This window comes from Scyliorhinus torazame, chromosome 2, assembly GCF_047496885.1.
Source record: "Scyliorhinus torazame isolate Kashiwa2021f chromosome 2, sScyTor2.1, whole genome shotgun sequence".
Classification (NCBI taxonomy): domain Eukaryota; kingdom Metazoa; phylum Chordata; class Chondrichthyes; order Carcharhiniformes; family Scyliorhinidae; genus Scyliorhinus; species Scyliorhinus torazame.
The window spans coordinates 274,577,942-274,595,157 of NC_092708.1; the positions used below are offsets into that span (position 1 = coordinate 274,577,942).

A 17,216-nucleotide genomic window follows, 5' to 3' on the forward strand; every position below is an offset into this window, starting at 1 on the left:
GTATTGTGAACCTCGTCAAAAAGTAAAAGGAGGTCTAGAAGGGTGGGGACAGTGGAAACCCTTTGGGGACGGTGGGGGGGGGGGCGGGGGGGGAGATAAAGAAAATAGGAAGGCACTTAAGTGGGAAATTAGGGGGTATAGGAGGGGTCATGAAAGGTCCTTGGCAAGTAGGATTAAAGTGAATCCCAAAGTTTCCTATTCACATGTAAAAAGCAAGAAGGTGGCCAGGGAAAGGATTGGACCACTGAAGGACAGTGGGGAGAACCTATGTGTTGAGCCAGAGAAAATGGGTACTAAATGAGTACTTTGCATCAGTGTTCACCAAAGAAAAAGGACCTTGTGGAAGATGATTCTTGGGTCTGGGTCATGTTGACACCAAAAAGGAGGAGATATTGGGTGTTTTAAAAGACGTTAAGGTAGATATGTCTCTTGGACCAGATGGGATTTATCCCAGAATACTGAGGGGAGCAAGGGAGGAAATTGCTGGGACCTTGACTGACATCTTTGAATCCTCATTGGTTACAGGTGAGGTCCCAGAGGACTGGAGAATAGCTAATGTTTAAGAAAGGTAGCAGGGATAATCCTGGAAACTATAAGCTGGTGTGCCTCATGTCAGTATTAGGTAAATTATTGGAGAGAATTCTCAAAGACAGGACCCATTTGGAAACAAATGGACACGCCAGCAATAGACAGCATGGTTTTGTGAAGGGGATGTCGTGCCTCACTAACTTGATTGAGTATTTTGAGGAGGTGACAAAGATGATTGGTGAGGGGAGGGCGGTGGATGTTGTTTACATGGACTTCAGTAAAGCCTTTGACAAGATGCCTCATGGCAGACTGGCACAAAAGGTGAAGTCACGCGGGATCACAGGCGAGGTGGCAAGATGGATACAGAACTGTCTCGGTCACAGAAGGTAGTAATGGAATGGTGTTTTTCTAAATGGAAGGTTGTGACTAGTGGTGTTCCACAGGGATCTGCACTGGGGCCTCTGTTGTTTGTAGCATACATAAACGATTTGGAGGAAAATGTAGCTGGTCTGATTAGTAAGTTCGTTGATGACACCAAGGTTGATGGAGTGCATATAGTGTTAGACCATAAGACATAGGAGCAGAATTAGGCCCATCGAGACTTCTCCGCCATTCAATCATGGCTGATATATTTTTCATCCCCATTCTCCTGCCTTTTCCCCATAACCTCTGATCTCCTTATTAATCAAGAACCTATCTATCTCGGTCTTAAAGGCATTCAGTGATTTGGCCTCCACAATCTTCTGTGGCAGAGTTCCACAGATTCATCACCCTCTGGCTGAAGAAATTCCTCCTCATTTCTGTTTTAAAGGATTGTCCCTTTAGTCTGAGATTGTGTCCTCCTGGTTCTAGTTTTTCCTACAAGTGGAAACATCCTCTCCACATTCACTCTATCCAGGCCTCGCGGTATCCTGCAAGTTTCAATAAGATCCCCCCCTCATCCTTTTAAACTCCAACGAGTACAGACCCAGAGTCCTCAACCGTTCCTCATACAACAAGCTCTTCATTCCACGGATCATTCTTGCGAACATTCCCTGGACCCTTTCCAAGGCCAGCGCATCCTTCCTTAGATATGGGGTCCAAAACTACTCACAATACTCCAAATGGGGTCTGACCAGAGCCTTATACAGCCTCAGAAGCACATCCCTGCTCTTGTATTCTAGCCCTCTCGACATGAATGCTAACGTTGCGTTTGCCGCTTTTACTGCCGACTGAACCTGCACGTTAACCTTAAGAGAATCGTGAACAAGGACTCCCAAGTCCCTTTGTGCTTCTGATTTCCTAAGCATCTCCCCATTTACAAAATAGTCTATGGCTCCATTCTGCCTTCCAAAGTTCATAATCTCACACATTCCAGATTGTATTCCAACTGCCCTTCTTTGCCCACTCTCCTAGCCTGTCTAAGTCCTTCTGCAGCCCCCCTGCTTCCTCCATACAACCTGTCCCTCTAGGTTTGTCAGACATGACCTCCCCTTTACGAAGCTGTGCTGACTCAGTCCTATTTTATCATGCACTTCCAAGTACTCCACAATCTCATCTTTAATAATGGACTCTAAAATCTTACCAATGGCCGAAGTCAGGCTAACCGGCCTATAATTTCCCGTCTTCTGTCTCCCTCCCTTCTTAAACAGTGGTGTTACATTAGCCACCTTCCAGTCCTCTGGGACCCTTGCTGTCTCCAGTGATTCCTGAAAGATCATCACTAATGCCTCCACAATCTCCTCAGCTATCTCTTTTAGAGTGTAGTCCATCCAGTCCAGCTTATTTATCCACTTTCAGACCTTTCAGCTTCCCCAGAACCTTCCCTTTAGTGATGGTCACTGCACTCACCTCTGTCCCCTGATTCTCCCTGGAGCTTTGGCATCCCACTGCTGTTTTCCACCATGAAGACTGATGTAAACTATTCAGTTCCTCTGTCATTTCTTTGTTTCCTATTATTACTTCTCCAGCCACATTTTCCAGTGATCTAATGTCTATTTTTGCCTCTCTTATCTTTCATACAGTGAAAAAAATTCTTCCTATCTTCCTTTATATTACTAGCTAGCACTCATATTTCATTTTCTCCCCTTATTGCTTTTTTAGTTGTCCTCTGCTCGCTTTTAAAGGCTTCCCAATCCTTCCCAATCCTCTGGCTTCCCACTAAATCTCGCCACTTTGTATGCTTTTTCTTTTTGCTTTTATACTGTACTTGACTTCCCTCGTCAGCCATGGATGTTTTGTCCTCCTCTTAGCATGTTTCCTCCTTGTTGGGATGAATGTTTGCTGTACCTCCTGAGTAACCCCCCAAATCTCCTGTCATTGCTGTTCCACTGTCCTCCCTGCTCGGCTCCTTTTCCAATCAACTCTGGACAGCTCCTCCCTCATGTCTTTGTCGTTACCCTTCTATAATTGTAAGACCGTTACATCTGATTGTAGCTTCTCCCTCTCAAACTGCAGGGTAAATTCTATCATATTGTGGTCACTGCTCCCCAAGGGTTCCTTCACCTTAAGTTCCCTAATCATAGAATTTCATAGAATTTACAGTGCAGAAGGAGGCCATTCGGCCCATCGAGTCTGCACCGGCTCTTGGAAAGAGCACCCTACCCAATCCCACACCACCCTATCCCCATAACCCAGTAACCCCACTCAACCAACGCTAAGGGCAATTTCGGACACTAAGGGCAATTTAGCATGGCCAATCCACCTAACCTGCACATCTTTGGACTGTGGGAGGAAACCGGAGCACCCGGAGGAAACCCACGCACACACGGGGAGAACAATCAAGTCTGCCTCATTACACATCACCAAATCCAGAATTGACTGTACCCTAGTCGGCTCTGTCACAAGCTGCACCAACAGCATCTCTTAGACATTCCACAAATTCCTTTTCTTGGGATCCACTACCAACCTGATTTTCCCATTTAACCTGCATATTCAAGTCCACCATGATTATTGTAATATTGCCTTTTTTATTTGCCTTTTCTGTCTCCTGATTTATTTTCTGCCCCACTACTGCTAGGGGGCCTGTACATAACTCCCATCAGGGTCTTTTTACCTTTGCAATTCCTCAACTCTACCCACACAGATTCTATGCCTTCTGATCCTATATGTCTCCTTGCTATCGATTTAACTACATTCCTTACTAACAATGCAACCCTGCTCCCTTTGCCCATCTACCTGTCCTTTCGATAGGACATATATCCTTGGATATTTGGATCTCATCCCTGATCCCCTTGCAGCCACGTCTCTGATGCCGACAACATCATACCCACCAATTTCAATGTGCGCAACAAGCTCATTTACCTTGTTCCGTATACTGCGTGCATGTAGAAACAACACCCTCAGTCCTGAATTGACTTGTCACCTTTTTTGATCTGCTTGAGGGTGATGTTGTTCTTATTTTTGTTCTCTAGTTCCCTTTCATCTATTGCACCTTCTAAGTTAATGCCCTGGTGCCCACCCCCCTGCCATACTAGTTTAAATCCTCCCGAGTGACTCCAGCAAACCTCCTAGCCAGGATATTGGTACCCCTCCAGGTTAGACGCAACTCGTCCTTCTTGTACAGGTCCCATTGCCCCTGAAGAGATCCCAATGGTCCAGAAATCTGAAACTTTCCCTCCTACATCACCAGTTTAGCCACGTGTTTAGCTGCACTATCCTCCCATTTTTAGCCTCACTGGCATGTGGCACAGGGAGTAATCTCCTGAGATTACAACCCGAGAGGTCCTGGTTTTTACCTTACTGCCTAACTCCCTGAACCCCTTCTGCAGGACCTCATCACTCTTCATGCCTATGCCATTAGTACCTGTGTGCACTACAACGTCTGGGTGTTTACCCGCCCCCTTCAGCATGTCCTGTGTTCGTTCAAAGACACCCTTGACCCTGGCACCAGGGAGGCAACATATCATCCTGGAGTCTCTTTCATGTCCACAGAAGTACCTATCTGTGCCCCTTACTATAAGAGTCCCCTACAACTATCGCTCACCTGCACTTTGCCCTCCCCTGCTGAGCAACAGAGCCAGTTGTGGTGCCACTGTTCTGGCTGCTGTTGTTTTCCCCTGACAGGCTATTGCGCCCCCCCCCCCCCCCAAACAGTATCCAAAACAGTACACTTGTTAGAGAGGGGGACAGCCACAAGAACAAAGAGCAAAGAAAAGTACAGCACAGGAACAGGCCCTTCGGCCTTCCAAGCCTGCGCCGACCATGCTGCCCGTCTAAACTACAATCTTCTACACTTCCGGGGTCCGTATCCCTCTATTCCCATCCTATTGTATTTGTCAAGATACCCCTTAAATGTCAATATCGTCCCTGCTTCCACCACCTCCTCTGGAAGCAAGTTTCAGGCACCCACTACCCTCTGTGTAAAAAGGGATTCCTGAACTGACTGCCTGCCCTTTCTAGCAGTCACCCATCTGTCTGCCTGCACCTTGGGTGTGACCTCGTTTCTATTACTCCTATCTATGACGCTTTCCGCCACCTACATGTTCCTAAGTGCATCCAACTGCTGCTCCAACCGAGTGGTGGGGTGGGGTGCTCTTTCCAACCAGGGAGAGTCTGTGAGGAGCTGCCATTGCTTACACGTCCTGCAGTCGTAGTTGACCGGAATGCTGGAAGCATCATGGATCTCTCACATCTCACAGTTAGAGCACTGCACACCACTGAGTGACATTTAAGCACTCGTTAATTAATTTAAAATAAATACTTAAATTGTTATTAAATTAAGTTACAATTAACTATATGGAACGTGTTGCCAGGAGAGATTGTGGAACCAGATACATTTACGGCGTTTAAAAGGCATCTCGACAAACACATGGATAGGATGGGTATAGAGGGATACAGCACCAGGAAGTGCTGAGGGTTTTGGCCAAGGTTGGTATCATGACTGGTACAGGCTTGGAGGGCCGAAGGACCTGTTCCTGTGCTGCATTGTTCTTTGTTCTTTTTCCACTCATGCCTGGATTGAATGTGTTCAGGCTAACCTACCTGAGATCTTTAACAGTTTTACAAGACCGATAACTACCTGGATTGGATATGTATTTGAGTGAAAGGGTTGTGCTGGAATACAGCAAATGTTATTGCCTTTTTTGCAAGCTATGGACTTGACTGCATATTTGTTCTGGGTGGCAAAATTCTAGCTTTGCTATTTTGGACTGCACTAAAATAAGCGAGAGAGAATATTTCAAAAAAGATTTGCCAATGTAAATATTATTATGATTGTTGTTTATCTTTTAGTGCCTGAAATGGAAGGTGAGAGCATAGTTGAAGTGGACAGTATCAGCTCCCTGTGCTCTCAAATAACATATGCGTTCAGTGGTCAAGTCGAGGACCCATTTTCTTCTGCACCAATGACTAAACCTGCTATAGGTGCAGCTCCTCAAGTGACTGCTTCCCAAGGTGGGTAGCTGGTTTGATGGCACTTTGGAAAATGACTGAACTTTGGCAAAGAATGTTTAGGTTGTGGTGTTGCAGATTTGACCATTTGATATGTACTCTTATTGTAGTCAATGGAGCAGCTTCAACCTTTCCACTGCCTCTTCCAGCACCAGCAGCACCTACCATGTCTCCCACAGTAATGCCAGTGCGTGACACAAACCCTTGGGCCCAGGTCCCCACAACTAGCACAGGAACTACAATTGCTGCAAGTAAGGTTTATAGTTTAAGGATATAATTGGAGACAGAAGCAAGTGACATATTTATAATTAAGTATTTGTTGCAAAGTCCCAAATTCATTTGCTCCGGACCAAAAATGTGGAAAATTTCACTGATCAGTTAAATCACCAATTTGTCTATGGTGGTATATATTAATGCTAAACCTCAAAAAAACCCTGAAGTTACTTATTTCAAATTCAGTATGCTGTGTTTATGCAGTTTAGATAGACGTATCTACTGCTGCTCTCCATTTTTGTTTCACGTGATCCTGGAATATTGGGAATACCTGAGCTTTCATCTTCATCCGCTCCCTCTTCTACTCCAATTCCACCCCTCTCCTCGGCACCTGTCATTTGCATGCTTCTAAACCCCGAGTTAAGTTTTGATAGCTGTCATCTCTCCATCACCAACACAGCCTACTTCGCATTGCTAGTCTTTACCTCTGCTCAGTTTTTCTGCTGCTGGGACCCTCTAAAGTTTGCTCTGTCCAGATGTGATTATTTTAAGCTTTTTTTAAAAGATTTTTTTTCTAAACATACACTATCAATGAAAACTACAGTCTAACCAGTCACGATTAACTTTTTTGTATAAGTTTTCCCTTTTCAGTCACCCCCCCCCCCCCCCCCCCCCCCACCCCCCATGATGAACAGTTCCTCAAATAAAGTCATGAACGGTCTCCACCGCACTTTGAAACCCTCTTCTGGCCCCCTTAGAATGAACTTAATCTTCTCCAACCAGAGAAAGTCATACACGTCCCCCAGCCAAGCCGCCACCCCCAGTGGCATATCTGACCTCCAGTTCAAAAGGAGTCTTCGCTGGGCGATCAGAGAGGCAAAGCCATGTCATTGGCCCCCTTCCACTCCAGCAGGTCAGGTTCCTCCGAGACCCCAAAGATTGCCACCATAGGGTGGCTTAACATCAGCCCCCACTACCCTGGATAATGTCCCGAACACTGCCTCCCAGAAACTCTCCAACTTCTTGCGGTCCCAAAATATGTGAGGATGATTTGCCGTCCCCGGCCTGCAAATCACTTCCCCTCGGTAACTCAAATCTCTCCAGCAGCTCGTCCAGTTCAGTAAGCTATCTCTCCGAGAACATGTCCCGAACACGCTCCAGCCCCTCCTCCCTCCACTCCCCATACATCCTATCAATCTCCCCCAGCTTAAACCTATGATTTCTACACTGCAGCACGGTAGCATTGTGGATAGCACAAATGCTTCACAGCTCCAGGGTCCCAGGTTCGATTCCGGCTTGGGTCACTGTCTGTGCGGAGTCTGCACATCCTCCCCGTGTGTGCGTGGGTTTCCTCCGGGTGCTCCGGTTTCCTCCCACAGTCCAAAGATGTGCGGGTTAGGTGGATTGGCCATGCTAAATTGCCCATAGTGTCCAAAATTGTTGGGTGGGGTTACTGGGTTATGGGGATAGGGTGGAGGTGTGGACCTTGGGTGGGGTGCTCTTTCCAAGAGCCGGTGCAGACTTGATGGGCCGAATGGCCTCCTTCTGCACTGTAAATTCAATGAATCTACACAGTGGCGTCAACACCGATATTTTATAAAGCTTAAAATGCCTCCTCAACTGGTTCCATATCCTCATAGTCGACGCCACCATCGGACTCCCCGCATACCACCCCAGTGCTAACAGCAACGGGGTTGTCACCAGGCCCTCAAACTCGAACCCCTCCAGGACTCCTCCATCCTAATGAACTCCGATTCCCCCACCCACCCACCACCACCAGCACGTCACCTTCTCCACATTTGCAGCCAGTAATGCTTGGGAGCGCCAACCACCCTTTCTGCCTCTGCCTTTGTAGCAGAGCCGTCTTCACCCTCGGTACCTTCCCTACCCATAGTAACTCCGAAATCTGTGCGTCCACACTCCTGAAAAAGGCCTTGGGGAGAAAGATCGGGAGGGTACGAAAGACAAACTGGAACCTTGGCGACACATTCATCTTTACCACCTGCACCTTCCCTGCCAACATCAAGTGCAAATTGTCCCACCTCTTAAAATCTCCCTTAGCCTCTTCCACTAAACTTGTCAAGTTCCACCTGTGCATCGTGGGCCACTCATGCGTTACCTGCATCCCCAAATACCTTAGCCGCTCTCTTGCCACCTTAAATGGTAGTGCACCCAAATTGGCCCCCGCCGCTCCGCATTCATCGGAAACACCTTGCTGTTCCCTATGTTCAACTTAAAACCAGAGAAGGCCTCGAATCTCTCCAACAAGCCTCCACCGCACTTTGAAGCCCTCTTCTGGCCCCCTTAGAGCGAATTTAATCTTCTCCAACCAGTGAAAGTCATACAAGTCCCCCAGCCAAGCCATCTAAACTAAAATCTTCTACGCTTCCGGGGTCCTATCCTATTCATGTATTTATCAAGATGCCCCATAAACTTCACTATCGTCCCTGCTTCCACCACCACCTCCGGCAGCGAGTTCCAGGCACCCACTACCCTCTGTGTAAAAAAACTTGCCTCGTACATCTCCTCTAAACCTTGCCCCTCGCACCTTAAACCTATGCCCCCTAGTAATTGACATTGACCCCTCTAATCTGGGAAAAAGTCTCTGACTATCCACTCTGTCTATGCCCCTCATAATTTTGTAGACCTCTATCAGTAGGTTCGTAGACCTCAACCTCCTTCGTTCCAGTGAGAACAAACCAAGTTTATTCAACCTCTCCTCATGGCTAATGCTCTCCATACCAGGCAATATCCTGGTCAATCTCTTCTGCACCCTCTCTAAAGCCTCCACATCCTTCTGGTTGTGTGGCGTCCAGAATCGAACATTAAACTCCAAGCGTGGCCTAACTAAGGTTCTCTACAGCTGCAACATGACTTGCCAATTCTTATACTCAATGCCCCGGCCAATGAAGGCAAGTATGCCTTCTTGACTACCTTCTCCACCTGTGTTGCCCCTTTCAGTGACCTGTGCACCTGTACAGCAAGATCTCTCTTACTGTCAATACTCTTGAGAGTTCTACCATTCACTGTATATTCCCTACCTGCGTTAGACCTTCCAAAATGCATTACCTCACATTTGTCCGGATTAAACTCCATCTGCCATCTAGCTGCCCAAGTCTCCAAATGATCTAAATCCTGCTGCATCCTCTTCATTGCTATCCGCAAGTCCACCAACCTTTGTGTCGTCCGCTAACTTACTAATCAGACCAGTTACATTTTCCTCCAAATCATTGATATATACTACGAACAACAAAGGTCCCAGCACCGATCCCTGCGGAACACCACTAGTCACAGCCTTCCAATTAGAAAAGCATCCTTCCATTGCTACTCTCTGCCTTCTATGACCTAGCCAGATCTGTATCCATCTTGTCAGCTCACCTCTGATCCCGTGTGACTTCACCTTCTGTACCAGTCTGCCATGAGGGACCTTGTCAAAGGCCTTACTGAAGTCCATATAGACAACATCCACTGCCCTACCTGCATCAATCAGCTTTGTGATATCCTTGAAAAACTCTATCAAGACACGACCTCCCCTTCACAAAACCGTGCTGCCTCTCTCTAATACGTTCCGCCAACAACTCCTTCGTGGGAGCCGCAGAGTATCTTTTATCTACCTCAACTATCTTGTCTAATAGCTGCCGGTGCTCCTCCTTCCCTCCCTCCTATCCCTATGAGCCTTAAATGAAATAATCTCATCTTGGACTCGGCCTTCAAAGCCTCCCAAAGCATGGCCGTCAATACCTCACCATTCTGATTAAGCTCCACATAATAATAATAATCGCTTATTGTCATAAGTAGGCTTCAATTAAGTTACTGTGAAAAGTCCTGAGTCGCCACATTCCGGCGCCTGTTCGGGGAGGCCGGTACGGGAATTGGACCCGCGCTGCTGGTATTGTTTTGCATTACAAGCCAACTGTTTAGCCCACTGTGCTAAACCAGCCCTTTAAGAACAATCGCCACTCTCACCTTCTCACAAACTGCCTTATCTGCCAAAAGTCCCGAATCCAATCTCCACCACAGCCTTTGCACCTGTCCCGAACAAAACCTCACATCCAACATGCACGGCGCATGAGCTGAGATCACAATTCCCCTACCATCCCCATCAGCACCGGCCGACTTATCATGAAAAAAATCAATTCCAGAGAGGACCCTATACACATGCAAGAAGACGGGTTCTTCTTCCCAGGTTCCCAAACCTCCATGGATCCACATAAACTCTCCCAGCTCGTTCGCCATTCTCGATCTTCCCATCGACTTGGGGCTCGACTTGTCCAACTTTGGCTTCATAATACAATTAAAATCCCCTCCCACGATACCTGGTGAGAATCTAAGTCCGGAATTGTCCCAGCAGCTTCTTTACAAACCCAGCATCATCCCACCTAGGCGCATTCATGTTGGCTAACACAACCTGCATCCCACTCAATATCACATACCTCCCCCCGGGTCTCTCACCTCCCTGGCCCCCACAAACCCTGTTTTCTTGCTCAACAGAATAGCCACACATCCTCGACTTTGAGTCCAACCCCGAGTGAAATACGTGTCCCACCCATCCCTTCCTCATCCTAATCTAATTCTTCACCCGGAGATTCCAGCCCCCTCTACCATCCGCCATCACCCCCCTTTGGCTCAGTCTCGCTCAAACCCACTCTAAACTAGGACCATCCTAGATGGCACCCACCCTGCCCATGACCACATTCATCCACCATACATGCCATGTCACATTTCCATCTCCCCCTTGAAACAGGCCAACCATCACAGCCTCCTCCCCTACCACACTCCCCATCCCTCCCCCTACAAACCCCACCTTAGCCTGCTCAACAGGCCCCAACCACCCTAAAAACATCAAAACCATCAACACAACCCAAAGAGCCCCATAGAACACACCCAATACCTGAAAAAGACCAAAAAAACACAATCAACCTCCCAAAAAACTAAAGGTAGGGGAGGGGGAGCGATTGCGCCCCCCCCCCCCCCCCCCCACCACAAACTTACAACTTATTTCTGGCCTGCAGGTTAGCTGTGATCAACAGTTCCGTCTCTTAAGTTACTATCCTTTTCTCCCCTCCAATTCTACCATCCACCCCTCTCAAAAACCCTGCCATTGACCACCCATCTCCAACATTCTTGTTAATTGCGTTAGGATGGTTTGCTATGTTAAAGGTGCTATGTAAATGTAAGTCATTAATAATATCTTCATTTTCATATCCTTCTCTACCCTGGCCAATCCTATCTTTATAACCTCCTCCTGCCCAATAACGTTGAGATCTCTGCATTCTCCTGTGCATCTCTTTGCTCCACCATAGACTGTCTTGCCGCCATTCTGGACCTAATCTCTGGAATTTCATCCCTATATCTCTCTACTGCTCTCTCCTATTTTGTCGATCCTTAAAAGCTATCTTTTTGATTTCAGCATCTTACTAATATCTTCTTTGCCTCAGTATAGATTTTTCCCTAATTGCACTCCTTTGAAGTATCTTGAAACTTTTTTTCCTGTTAAAGGCGCAATATAAATATGAGTTGTTGTTTTCATCTTTCATATTCCATACATACTGAAATGTGAACTGTTCGTTTTAAAATTCCTGACAACTAATAAATTCTTGACAGCAGTAATTCCTTAATTCCTTTAAAGTAGGTTAAAAGTCAATAATTAAGATAATTGAATCAGTATGAATTTGAAATTGTTTAATATTTGCTTGATTTTTCTGTTGCAATAATAGTTTTGAATATTTTAATAAGATTTAAGGTTTGATGGAGTAAAACCCCTCCACTGTAAGTAGAATTCAATTCTCATTGTTTTACATTGGCTTAATAATAAATGAAGAATGAAAGTGATATGCTGCCAAATGTCTCCAACAATAACCAGACTCTCGGTTGGTTGTGCAGAATTTGAGTTTCGCTGAAAAGAGAGCCATATTGTGGAAGCTTTTTCTCTTGCACACATCAGAGCACTTTGCAAGAATACCAATAGCGAAGAGAACAACAATTTATAGTTCATGAGAAGAGACTTCTGATTGGAGGAGGTGTTGCCATGGAGAATGCACCAGGGAACAGTTAACTGTTCAAATGCAAACCAGGCGGGTGACTCTGGTCATTGAACATTGTTCACCAATGTACTACTCAAGGAAGCCACACATGCTTTGTTCCGCATCATTACATTATGGAAATCTAGATGCACGGGCATGATCTGAATCAGTATTAATTGAACTTGTGAAATCAGCAACTCATACATGCCCAAATAGATCCACTTGGACAAGCTCTCGCAAACATCTTTGTTGGTTTCCATAAGAACCACACCTGCGATGGAATAACACGTAACCTCATAACCTTTGCATATTTCTTTTTTTTAAAATATTTTTTATTCAAATTTCTACATATTTTCAACAAATACAACAAATATTTACAGAAATAAGAAAAAACAAAGAACACATAAATAAACATCTTGTAGCTCTGTCACGTATTCCCCCAATATACAAGCCCCCCATTAAACGATAATAAACAGTAGTAAACACAAAGTACCCCCTTTCCCCCTGTGGGTTGCTGCTGCTACTGTCCACCTCCTAACGCTCCGCTGGAAAGTCTAGGAACGGTTGCCACCGCCTGAAGAACCCTTGGACAGATCCTCTTAAGGCAAATTTTACCCTCTCCAATTTAATGAACCCTACCATGTCGCTGATCCAGGCTTCCACGCTCTGGGGCCTCGCATCCTTCCACTGTAGCAGAATCCTCCGCCTGGCTACCAGGGACGCAAAGGCCAGAATACCGGCCTCTTTCGCCTGCTGCACTCCCGGCTCGTCCAATACCCCAAATAGTGCGAGCCCCCAACTCGGCTTAACCCGGGTGTTTACCACCTTAGACACCGTCCTCGCAATACCCCTCCAGAACCCATCCAGCGCTGGGCATGCCCAGAACATGTGGGCGTGATTTGCTGGGCTCCCCGAACACCTCACACCTGTCGTCTACTCCAAAAAACCGACTCAGCCTTGCCCCAGTCATGTGCGCCCTGTGCAGAACCTTAAATTGTATCAAGCTAAGCCTGGCACAAGAGGAAGAATTTACCGTACCCAGGGCATCTGCTCATGTACCCTCGTCTATCTCCTCCCCAAGCTCCTCCTCCCATTTTCCTTTCAGCTCCTCCACAAAGGCCTCCTCCTCCTCCTGCATCTCCTGGTAGATCGCCGAGACCTTGCCTTCTCCAACCCACACCCCCGAGAGCACCGTATCCTGGATCCTGCGTGCTGGCAGCAGCGGGAATTCCCTCACCTCCCGTCTTACAAATGCCCTTACCTGCATGTACCTGAAGGCATTTCCAGGGGGGAGACCAAATTTTTCCTCCAACGCCCCAAGGCTTGCAAACGTCCCATCTATAAACAGGTCCCCCATCCTTCTAATACCTGCCCTGTGCCAGCTCAGGAACCCCCCATCCATTCTCCCCGGGACAAACCGATGGTTCTCCCGGATCGGGGACCACACCGAAGCCTCTGCCTTCCCCCTGTGGCGTCTCCACTGCCCTCAAATTTTGAGGGTTGCCGCTACCACTGGACTCGTGGTGTACCTTGTTGGCGGGAGCGGCAGTGGTGCCGTCACCAGCGCTCTCAGGCTCGTGCCCACACAGGACGCCATCTCCTGCCTCTTCCACGCCGCACCCTCCCCCTCCATTACCCACTTGCGTATCATTGCCACATTGGCAGCCCAGTAATACCCACACAGATTAGGCAACGCTAACTCTCCTCTGTCCCTGCTCTGTTCCAGAAACACCCTTCTTACCCTCGGGGTATTTTTCGCCCATACAAAACCCATGATGCTCCTGCTGACCTGCTTAAAAAAGGCCTTGGGGATCAGGATGGGGAGTTACTGGAATATAAAAAGGAACCTCTGGAGCACCGTCATCTTCACCGACTACCCTACCCGCCAGGGAGAGCGGCAGCATATCCCACCTTTTAAACTCCTCCTCCATCTGCTCCACCAGCCTCGTCAAGTTGAGCTTGTGGAGGGCCTCCCAGCTCCTGGCCACCTGGATCCCTAGGTACCAAAAACTCCTTTCCGCCCTCTTCAGTGGAAGCTCATCTATCCCCCTTCCCTGGGTGTATCACGAAGAGCTCACTCTTCCCCATGTTGAGCTTATACCCGGAAAAGTCTCCAAACACAGACAATAACAGGTCGTCGGCATACAGCGATACCTGGTGTTCCTCACCCCCCACGCACCAGCCCCCTCCAGTTCCTGGACTCCCTCAAAGCCATCGCCAAAGGCTCAATTGCCAACGCAAATAGCAGGGGGGATGGAGGGACCCCTGCCTCGTCCCCCGGTACAACCAAAAGTATTCCGACCTCCTCCGATTTGTGGCCACACTCTTCACCAGGGCTTCGTACTGTAACCTAACCCAACTAACGAACCCCTCCCCGAACCCGAACCTCCTCAATACTTCCCACAGGTACCCCCACTCCATAGCCGCCACTATCTCCGCTTCCCCCTCCACTGCAGGCATCATGATTACATTTAGGAGCCTCCGCACATTGGTGTTTAGCTGCCTTCCCTTCACGAAACCCGTCTGGTCCTCGTGGATCACCCCTGGGACACAGTCCTCAATTCTGGTAGCCAATACCTTTGCTAACAGCTTCGTATCCACATTGAGGAGGGAGATTGGCTTATACGAGCCACACTGTAAAGGGTCCTTGTCCCGCTTCAAGATCAGCGAGATCAGTGCCCTGGACATCGTCAGGGGTAGGACCCCCCCCTCCCTCGCCTCATTGAAAGTCCTCACTAGTAGAGGGCCCAACAGGTCCATATACTTCCTATAAAATTCCACCGGGAACCCATCTGGCCCCGGTGCCTTCCCCGCCTGCATACTCCCCAGCCCCGTAGTCAGCCCTACCGGTGCTCCAAGCCCAGTCACCTGCTCCTCCTCCACCCTCGGGAACCTCAGCCGATCCAAAAATCGACACATCCCCCTCCTCCTCCGTCGGGGGCTCAGACCTATACAGCCCCTCATAAAAGTCTCTAAATACCCCATTTATTTCCACCACCCTCCGCACCGTGCTCCCCCCTTCATCCCTAACTCCCCCAATCTCCCTCGCTGCCTCCCGCTTCCGAAGCTGGTGTGCCAACATCCGGCTAGCCTTCTCCCCGTACTCGTATCCACTGCCCCTTGCGCCTTCCTCCACTGCACCTCTGCCTTCTTGGTGGTCAACAGGTCGAACTCTGCCTGGAGGCTTTGTCGCTCCTTGAGTAGTCCCTCCTCCGGGACCTCTGCATACCTCCTATCTACCCTTAAAATCACCCCCACCAACCTCTCCCTCTCTCTCCTCTCCTTCCCCTCCTTGTGGGCCCTATTGGAGATTAGCTCTCCCTAATCACCGCCTTTAGCGCCTCCCATACCACCCCTACCTGCACCTCCCCATTATCGTTAACCTCTAGGTATCTTTCAATGCACCCCCGGATCTGTCCGCTCACCACCTCATCTGCCAGCAAACCCACCTCCAGGTGCCACAGCGGGCGCTGGTCCCTCTCCCTAGCTCGAGCTCCACCCAGTGCGGGGCATGGTCTGAGATGGCTATGGCCGAATACTCCGTGTCCTCCTCCCTCGGGATCAGCGTCCTGCTCAAAGCGAAGAAGTCAATCCGGGAGTAGGCTTTTAAAGTCGTTCCCCCGCCCCCCATTATCAAGCTCCCTGCCTCCAGGTCCGGAATCCGACCCAACATGTGCCGCATAAATCCGGCACCGTCCCAATTCGGGGCATACACATTCACCAAGACCACCCTGCAGCTTACCACTCACCACTCTCCATCACGTACGTACCTCCATTGTCTGCCACGCTTCAAACGACACCCGCTTCCCCACCAAAATCGCCACCCCTCGATTCTTTGCGTCCAACCCCGAATGGAAAACCTGCCCTACCCACCCCTTTCTCAGCCTAACCTGATCTGCCACCCTCAAATGCGTTTCCTGGAGCATGACCACATCTGCCTTCAGTCCTTTCAGGTGCGCGAACACAAGGGCTCTCTTGACTTTCTTGACTGGCCCTATCAGGCCTCTCACATTCCAAGTTATCAGCCGGATCAGGGGGCTGCCCCCCTCCCCCCGGCCGATTAGCCATCTCCCTTCCTAGGCCAGCCACGTGCCCGCGCCTCCCGCCCTCTCCGTTCCCCCCAGCGGCAGACCCCCGCCCCGACTCTCTCCAGGCTCCAGCTCCCCTTTGGCCAATGCAGCAGCAACCCAGTCGCCCCCCACCCCCCCCAGCTGTGTTGCTCCCCCCATAGCACTCCCGTAAGTCAGCTGACTCCTGCTGACCCCTGACCCCGGCCGCTCCCGCCACTTCATCGACCCTCCCAGTGTGAGAATCTCCTCCTCCCCCACCCCCCTCCTGTCCATCAGCGGGCACTCCTCTCGGGCACCACCCCTCCCCCCAACCCCGCCCCCTTCCTTCCCTTGCGTGGGAAAAAGCCCGCGCTTTACACCAAACCGGCCCCGCCCCTCTGGCGCAGCTCCCTTTCGCGGCCTGACCCCAGCTCCCCTACCTCGGGCCGCCCCTCTCCCCTCCCCCCCCCCCCTCCCCCCCCCCCCCCCCCCCCCCCCACCCAATGGGGCCCCCTCTTCCAACCACACTCTCACCAAACCCCCACTACGAACCATTTCACCCTACCCCACCCAGCACCCCTTAAAAAAAAGTACCAAACAGAACAGAACATCCCTCCAAAACACAACAATCGCATCAATCCCCTCTCGACAACCCCTCGCAACCGACCCTCAATCCGAGTCCAACTTTTCGGCCTGGATAAAGTTCCACGCCTCCTCCGGCGTCTCGTAGTGGTGGCGGTTCTTGAAAGTGACCCACAGTCGCGCCGGCTGCAACATTCCAAATTTCACCCCCTTCCGATGCAGAGCCGCCTTAGCCCGATTGTACCCGGCCCTCTTCGTGGCCACCTCCGCGCTCCAGTCCTGGTTTTTTTGGACCTCTGCATTCTCCCACCTGCTGCTCCGCTCCTTTTTTGCCCACCTTAGGACACACTCCCTGTCCACGAAGCGGTGGAACCGCACCAGCACCGCCCGCGGCGGCTCGTTGGGCTTGGGCCTCCTCTCCAGGACTCGGTGGGCCGCCTCCAGCTCTAGG

General features: G+C 49.4%; 1 protein-coding gene across 12 annotated transcripts in view; it reads left to right on the forward strand.

Moving 5' to 3' along the window:
* Window positions 1-17,216, forward strand: part of numb (NUMB endocytic adaptor protein) — a 277,518-nt gene that overhangs the window by 255,196 nt on the left and 5,106 nt on the right. For 9 of the 12 annotated variants that reach the window (XM_072487782.1, XM_072487767.1, XM_072487792.1 and 6 more), the window contains 2 exons: window positions 5,740-5,901; window positions 6,009-6,149. In XM_072487782.1, coding sequence (XP_072343883.1) covers window positions 5,740-5,901; window positions 6,009-6,149 — 303 coding nt within the window. The remainder of the gene's footprint in view (window positions 1-5,739; window positions 5,902-6,008; window positions 6,150-17,216) is intronic. The other 3 variants (XM_072487803.1, XM_072487811.1, XM_072487818.1) reach the window with 1 other exon arrangement.